This window comes from Periplaneta americana, chromosome 6, assembly GCF_040183065.1.
Source record: "Periplaneta americana isolate PAMFEO1 chromosome 6, P.americana_PAMFEO1_priV1, whole genome shotgun sequence".
Lineage (NCBI taxonomy): Eukaryota > Metazoa > Arthropoda > Insecta > Blattodea > Blattidae > Periplaneta > Periplaneta americana.
In genome coordinates this window covers 17,434,804-17,443,453 of record NC_091122.1, presented here as the reverse complement: position 1 = coordinate 17,443,453, position 8,650 = coordinate 17,434,804, and the positions used below count along the sequence as shown (strand labels likewise).

Here is an 8,650-nt window from a genome sequence, read left to right as displayed (position 1 = left end):
GAGCTTTATCTCCCTTTCAAAGGGTCCTATCTTTCTTCTCTTAGCCCTGTGTTGCCTCAGATGGCAGTTTACTTCGTGCCAACCACACGGCTATTTATGAACATTTAATCTTGGTTCACAATCCTCATATGAATGAGGACTGAAAGAGCTAAGTTGATAATTTCATAACACTTCCTTACTATTTTAATTAAATTCTTTGAATTGCAAGAATATTACGTGTGATAGACTGCTTTCATATTTAATGTTTATCATTTAAGTACTGGTATCATAACAAGTAGGTTACAAATATATGTTGTTTTCTACAAAATGCAGCATAAAAATACCATGAAGAGAAATTTCGAGTATTGGAATAGAATCGTTAGTAGTAAACGGTTTGAAACTTAGTGATACAAATGTTTGTGGAATCTAGAAGATGGTACAGTTCTACAAGATACAGTATTCTAAAATTGCGAAAAATAAGTATTTCTGTATAATTGTCTTCAAGAAGCAGTGTTTTTTTAAATGTTACTACAGTAAACAAAGGATACATTCCCTTATAGTAGGACTGCTTGAATGAGATGCTGTGTCCCTTATTGTAGTATTATTCATTCAAGGGCACCTGCAGGATCTAATCTCAGTGTCAGCAAGATGGTTAGAAAATAGAGGAAATGGATGGACGAGGAGAGAGAAAACTGAACATGAAAAATAGCCAGTTATGAAATCTAAATTACCTTGCGCACGCATTCATAGAACTCGCTTTTGTTGAATTGTTTACTGAGAGTTTGAGAAAGCACATATCAAGCACGTAGAGAGAAAAAAAAAACGCTTAAAAAATTAAAAATCTCAGTGGTAACATTTGTTACCCTTGTATTTATTTATTAATTAATACTTCATAGTTATTGTTGGAATTGCCTATATAACGAAACATCAACAGTCTCCACCCAAACCATACCAATATTGTAACATTCCCTGACCACCCCATCACTCAGCTGTCTAACCTGCTCATCCTTATTACAGTTTTCGCTTCTTGTCACTTATCTCCTCATCTAACCCATTCCAACCTTGTCACAGTACTCGACCTTCTGTTATCTATTGGTGCATGTGTCCACATCATGCAGAATTACATATTGTTACTCCAATTTTTATTATACTTTTGGTCCAGGGAAAATAATGCTCTCGGCTTTATTCACATTAAATCTTACGGAGCCGCCATCTATGAAGTTAAGGGTTGTGCAGAATAGCCCTGTAATATGAAATAATATGTACCGGTAAATATGTGCACCTTCAAATACGGTTCAAATACCCCGCCACAAATTACGCATCCCTGCACACCGAGAATGTTTTATGAAGTTATGTTGGCTATTATGGCAATAAAAGACAGCTGAGGATCGTCGTAATGGAGATCACTCAGTTGGACAGTTCCTTGTTAAAATCTCCCTAAAAAATATTGCACAGGATAATTGTATTTATTGTTTAGTAATATGGAAGTGAAGTGGAATAAGCTTAATGTCGAACTCAGTGCTTCAACGATGAAAACCATAAAATCAATGAAATTTAAAACAATGACACCTGTGCAGGTAAGGTTATGTTTATCCACGTGTTTTGAAATAAATTCTGGAAATGTATTGTGTCCCCTGTGCAACAGTCAAGAGAAGATGAACGAGAGTCATTTGAAGACCTGCAATGCACTATCTGCAGAAAACACTGTAGCCCAGAAGTATTGGAGAGCACGAATGAATGGCTTCATTGTCTAGATGCAACAACATATTGTAAAATTGATACAGAACTTTATTATAGACGGTCTCTAGTCGTCTTATATTGTGATTTTAAAATCTAAACCGGAAAACTAATCTCAACATTAAAAGTATGTATATTGTGGCATAGCCTAGTGCCTAGTTCATCGGTACAGTGACATTGTGCTATTTTTTTTATTTATTTCAGGCAGCCTGTATACCATTACTTTTAAGTAATAAGGATGTTGCAGCTGAAGCTGTGACTGGAAGTGGGAAAACTTTGGCATTTGTAATTCCAATGTTAGAATTATTACAGGTAATTCAAATTCAATAATTGTAGAAGAATAAATGTGTTGTAGAAACAAGTAGGCTACTTTTATGTAGCTAATGTTAAGAATGAAGTGCAGGAATATTGATTTCATATTGTTAAATACTATACGTCGGTACATCACCTTAACATAATCAACTATGGAATTTATGTGAATTGTAACTATATCAGAGATAAATGTGAGGATTTGAATTTTGTGGGCAGATTATTATGAAGAGAATATTAGGCCTACCGACTCCGTTTCCGTTTTTAATGCTCCGTATTTTAAGTTCGTTTTTTGTATATAGGCTACTATTTACCGTTATTTGAATTAATTCAGATGCCATTACCTCATAATTTTCGTGTTAGGAGTAATGCCTAATACAGTTTTACCTTAAGTTCATCATTTGACAGTAAGTAGTATTTAAATTCCTGTACGTTATTTGTTCTCCAGAAGCGCAGTGAAAAGCTGAAACGACATGAAGTTGGAGGCATTATAATCTCCCCGACACGTGAGTTGGCTACACAGACGAGTCAAGTTTTGGCCCAATTTCTGTCCAAGGTGGACAACCTCACACAGATGTTACTTGTAGGAGGAAACAGTGTTGCTTCAGATGTGGAAAAGTTTAGAGCTAATGGAGCCAATATTTTAATAGCAACTCCAGGCAGACTAGAGGACCTGTTGACGCGAAGAACTGACATTAACTTACCAGCAGCAGTAAAATCATTGGTATGTGCTTTTAATATAGGTATACAACTTGGTGATATGATACTTCAGCATCATCACTGATTTCAGAAATTCCCGCAATTCCTTACTCCATAATAGTTTTGAATTTAGGTAGTATTTCCTCGAAGGGGTAGAAATATATAGATTACAATTTATATGTAGTCATTTAATACATTTGATTTATATACGAGGCGCATTCAGAAAGTAAGTTTCCCTATTTTTAAAAAAAAAAAGAACACACACTTTCAGGAAAACATTTATTGGCAACAGGTACAGCAATGTTTCAGCTATTTTCCAACATAGCCACCATCAGAATTGAGACACTTGTCGTATCGTGGGATCAACTTTTGTATCCCTCTGTCGTAGAAATCTGCCGCCTGTGAATGGAACCAGCGTGTGACAGACGTCTTCAGCTCTTCATCGTTGCCAAAACGCTCACCAGAAGACAGGAATTTCTTGAGGTGCAAGAAAACGTGAAAATCGCTGGGAGCAAGATCAGGACTGTAGGGTGGATGATGAAACAACTCCCAGCCAAATTCCGTCAAAACAGCTGCTGTGTGCCGAGCCGTATGTGGACGAGCATTGTCATGGAGGAGCACAACACCTGCAGTAAGCATTCCACGCCTCTTGTTTTGAATGGCACGTCGCAATTTTCGCAGTGTTTCACAGTAACGGTCAGCATTCACTGTTTCACCTCTTGGAAGGAAGTCAATGAGGAGAATGCCCTTCCTGTCCCAGAACACCGTGCACATCACTTTCCGTACCGACAGCGTCTGTTTGAATTTCGTCCTGACCAGAGATCCACTATGCCGCCAATGCATTGACTGCTGCTTGGTTTCCAGGGTGAAGTGCGAAATCCAAGTCTCATCACCCGTGACGATCCTGTCGAGGAACTCGTCGCCATCATCGTAATACCGTTGCAAAAATGTCAGTGCTGCTCCTAAACGTTGCATTTTGTGTTTGGGTGTCAGGTTTTTCGGCACCCACCTGGCACACACTTTTTTAGTGAGAATCTCATGCAACAAGGATCGCGATATCTGCGGAAAATGGCTGCTCAGCTCTGTAATCGTGAAGCGACAGTTCTCCATGATGCACTGCCGCACCAGCTCAACACGATCATCATTGATGAGGGACGGTCGCCCACTGCGCTCTTCATCATGGACACTTTGACGATCTTCGGAAAACTGCCTACACCAGCGACGCACCATCTGCTTACTCATGATGTTCGGCCCATAGACCTGACAGAGCTGCCGATGAATTTCAATTGGCGCAATGCGGCGGCGGGAGAAGGAATAAGAGCTTCCATTTCGGACTACTGCTGCCACGCTACTGGCACCAGGCGGGACCTGTCCGGCTGGCATATGATTGATACGTCATAGATCTGTTACGCATGCGCAATTGACACGGCTAATTACGTTTACTTTCAAGGGGAAAAAATCGGGAAACTTACTTTCTGGATGCGCCTCGTACTTGTTTATAATATTAGCTAATATTTTACTGTGGTGGTTAAAAAGTTGTTCTGGTATGTTCATTTAAACTTTAAAGATTGACAGCTTTAAATTACAGTGGAAATAAAAAAAAATCCGTCTTGAAGATGATACATACTTTCTCTTTTAGTTCATACGGTTTACTCGTTTTGCAACAATTTACTTTCTTTATCATGTTGCCAGTAATATTATTTTCTACTTGTGTTTTGTTTGTTTGTATCCAGTGGCAGGAGCTTGAATTTCACGACATTCTCCTTCTTACATCCAGTACAAACTTGTGATGTCTTTTAAGCTTTGTTTCTCTTTATTTAAATTTAAATTATTGTAGATGATACCTTTGTCCAGTTCCTTTGCTTCAATTATTTTACAAACCTGCGGGTACAGAACTGGCGGCTCTCTTCTAACAAGAGCAAATTTTACGAGTCATAAAAAAAAAATCTGAAAATGTACAAAAACCTGCCAAGACAGTTTTTAACTTGAGCCAGAACAGGTAACGTTGTCACATACTTATATTTACACCGATTTCATCTTCCTGATAATCCTGTTTTTCTATAGTGTAATAATAATTAAGAAGATTTGCAACACATGCATAAGTAGGCATACTAAACGAAGCAATTTATAGCTCATCTAGGAGAAATATACTGATGTATGATACAGTTGTGACAGTTATCAGATTTAATGGTCTGAAATAATGAGAGTAAATGCGCACAAATGTGCATAAGGTGAGTTAATTTGTCTGAGCAAAACTTATTAAGCGATGAGCGTCTTTCAGCACACTTTTCGACGTGGTATCGTTCACATGGGTTTTTGCACAATTCGCACATGCATTCTTGGTTCGGCTCATGGAAACTCTTCGTGCTGCATACCTTGTGATGAAAACCATGGATTGCGTATCGTGTTAGGATGTGCCTCATCTCGTAGTTGGGTCATGTCCACTCTCTCGTACACATGGCCTCTGTTATGTAGAATTCGCTGCGGATGTCTTTCCTCTTCTCCTATAGTCCTTGGAGCGTAGTCTCATATGCGCTGGTGCTCGGTAGTAGTAGCTGTCTTCTAATGTCTTCGATGAAGAAAGTCTCTCTCATTAGGGCATATGTCATTCTCGATGGTGCCGTTTTTCCAACTCCTAGCACTCTTTTTCATGAAGCGTGCTTTCACTGTTTCTATTTGTGCCATGTCTCTGCTTGTAAGTTTTTCCCAAATTAAGTTCATTCCATATGTTGCTATGGGGGTTATGAATGTCTTGAAAAGCGTCATTGCTGTTTCTGTTGATAATTGCTGGAGGTGGTTGATGCTGTATATTGCTCTAATTGCTGCTGACACTTTTTATTGTATGTGTATTCTGAAGATTTTATGGTTGTTTGTAGGGTGATACATAGGTAGGAGAATTGCGATACGATTTCTAGTGGCTTGCCGAGAAGTGTTAATCTGTTATTTGCATTGGGCTTTCCTCCCTTTCTGAAGGTCATCTGCTTTGTCTTTTGGTGATTTATTTGCAGGCAGTTTTCGTCAGCCCATTTCTCGAGTTTATTGAGTGTACATTGCAGTTCCTCTTTGTTAGGCGATCCTAGTACCATGTCATCAGCGTACATTATGATCGATGTCGCGCTGTCCTTGGTGATATCTACGATGTCAGCCGTCATGATGTTGAAGAGCACTGGGCTGATGGGGTTCCCTTGCAGTACTCCATTTGTTTGCCTTATTTTCTTTGAGAGAATGGTCTGAAATAATGAATGATAGTTAGTGGAAACAACGATGGTTGAAGACAATAATTGAAGCTCAAAGTACATAATTATATTCGTCAGTGGAATTTATTTTTTTCCGAACTGTATTTGTTGTGAAGGACAGCTGTATAATTGCTATTTTTCGTATTTATTTCCCAGGAGTTACTTGTGCTGGATGAAGCAGACCGCCTCCTAGATCTTGGATTTGAGAAGACACTGACGACAATACTTCAGTATCTGCCTCGACAACGCAGGACGGGATTGTTTTCTGCCACACAAACTAAAGAGTTAGGGCAGTTGGTGCGAGCTGGTATGAGAAATCCTGTTCTTATTGCTGTTCAGGAAAAGAATAACAAGTGAGTTTTTCATTGTAATGCAGTAGGCCTAAGTTGTTGCAGATTTTATACAGTTTGTATACTTGAATCATAACTTGCACTTAAAAATTGTCAGAACCTCAAAGAACACGTGATTGTGAAGAAACACTTTCCCTCCATACGATGAAAGAGTAATGGAACGGAGAAAAATTCCCTCCGGCGCCGGGATTTGAACCCGGGTTTTCAGCTCTATGTGCTGATGCTTTATCCACTAAGCTACACCGGATACCCACCCCAGCGTCGGATAGAATCGTCTCAGATTAAGTTCCAACTCTTGGGTTCCCTCTAGTGGCTGCCCTCTGCATTATGTCATAGATGTCTATGAACATAGGACTAAAGTCCACACATGTGCTGAGGTGCACTCGTTATGAGTGACTAGTTGGCCGGGATCCAACGGAATAAGTGCTGTCTTAAATCACGAAGTGATTTACGCATATCATATATATTATTTTAATGTACCGAAGTACATATGATATTTCCATGCAGATATTCTGCATCATCATATGATGAAAGAGTAATGGAACGAGTGCCCCTCAGCACATGTGTTGACTTTAGTCCTATGTTCATAGACATCTATGACGTAGTGCAGAGGGTGGCCACTAGAGGGAACCCAAGAGTTGGAACTTAATCTGAGACGATTCTATCGATGCCGGGGTGGGTATCCAGTGTGGCTTAGTGGATAAAGCATCAGCACGTAGAGCTGAAAGCTGGGTTCAAATCCCGGCTCCGGAGGGAATTTTTCTCCGTTCCATTACTCTTTCATCGTATGATGACGCAGAATATCTGCATGGAAATATCATATGCACTTTGGTACATTAAAATAATATATACTTTCCCTCCAGTTGTCCTCAAGTGGTTACTAAGCTTGCCGTTAAGTTAGTGGCCACTGTGCTTATTTCTGAGTCCAAGTATCTCATGTTCAAACCAAGGTGAAGGTGACGCATTTTTAGGGGACAATAACATTTTTCATATACACAGGAATACTACAAATAAAATTTATTAATTTTTCTGCTGCTGAATTGCAGCTGACTACGAGAGTCCAGAATACAAATGAATTGTGGAACAATGACACAGTTGTATTGCTGCCCTCACATAAACTCACCATCGGTCCCTATCCTGAGCAAGATTAATCCAGTCCCTAGCATCATATCCCAACTTCCTTAAATCTAGCTTAATATTATCCTCTCATCTATGTCTTGGTCTTCCCAAAGGTCTTTTCCCTTTGGTCTCCCAACTAATAATCTATATGCATTTCTGGATTCGCCTATATGTGCTGACATGCCCTGCCCATCTCAAATGTCTGGATTTAATGTTCCTAATTATGTCAAGTAAAGACTACAATGCGTGCTGTTCTGTGTTGTGTACCTTTCTCCATTCTCCTGTAACTTCATCCCTCTTAGCCGTAAATATATTAATAATGATGATGAGATCAACAATGACAGTGTTTAGCAGAGATGTGTGGAATTATGTCAAGCGAAATTTAAACTCTAGCAAAAAATATTTTTAAGTCTCCCTCTTTGATTATTATTATTAGTGCCAGTTGAACTCAATGAAATTTCAGCCTGCATCTCTGGTACAATAAATAAAGCGTTTAGCAGATTTGTTATGCCCAATTTTTGGAACAAATTCAATTTTCAGTTGAGGGATTTTTCTGATTTGTTATTAAGTGGAGAGAGTTTTTCTCTTCGTATATAAGTTTTTGATCTGTGTGTATGTGTTTTTTCACCTTTATTTTACTACATGTTTCATTACAGTTAGTGATACGGGCCTCTAGAAAATAATTATAATAAAGCATTACAAGGGTTATTCTTCATAGTTGTATTAGGTATTTATTTCACCTGTGAATAATACTGCCTTAAATAATGCATGAGTTAACAAATGAAAAAAAGCCAAAACAAGTTAATGCTATTTTATGTAAGGAGATTTGTAATTGCTACTGTTAATTATTTACAAGACTGTTCACTGTAATATAAATCCTATTTACATTTTTGCCATTTGTCTGGTACTGTTTGTGCTTTGATTTTTTTTAACACTTTTCAGTTTAACTTCTAGCATGTTAAAGTGTTTTTGAGTTAACTCACAATCAAAACTGTTGTGTTGTGAAATTTATAAATTCATGCTTAAATGTTGTGATCAAATTACCTATCTTTTATTCTGAATTATAAGTTTATGTAAGTGTAGTCTGATTTTCTACTATTATCGAGTTACAAGGTTTGTTGTTTACTACAATGCAAATTGTATTTTCTTTATTATACAACATTGCAAATATTTTTATTAAATTTTTTATGACAAAATATAGCGGAATCATTTTATCTTTCC

At 38.1% G+C, this 8,650-nt stretch overlaps 1 protein-coding gene and 1 non-coding gene across 2 annotated transcripts in view; one reads left to right on the top strand and one right to left on the bottom strand.

Moving 5' to 3' along the window:
• The first annotated feature begins 1,367 nt into the window (after positions 1–1,367).
• LOC138701063 (ATP-dependent RNA helicase DDX55) overlaps positions 1,368–8,650 on the top strand; it is a 31,441-nt gene continuing 24,158 nt past the window's right edge. The window contains exons 1-4 of the mRNA XM_069827615.1: positions 1,368–1,556; positions 1,921–2,028; positions 2,474–2,749; positions 6,117–6,313. Coding sequence (XP_069683716.1) covers positions 1,461–1,556; positions 1,921–2,028; positions 2,474–2,749; positions 6,117–6,313 — 677 coding nt within the window. The 5' untranslated portion in view covers positions 1,368–1,460. The remainder of the gene's footprint in view (positions 1,557–1,920; positions 2,029–2,473; positions 2,750–6,116; positions 6,314–8,650) is intronic.
• TRNAY-AUA (transfer RNA tyrosine (anticodon AUA)) lies at positions 6,486–6,557 on the bottom strand. Its single transcript has one exon. It is a non-coding gene; the product is annotated as a tRNA-Tyr (tRNA).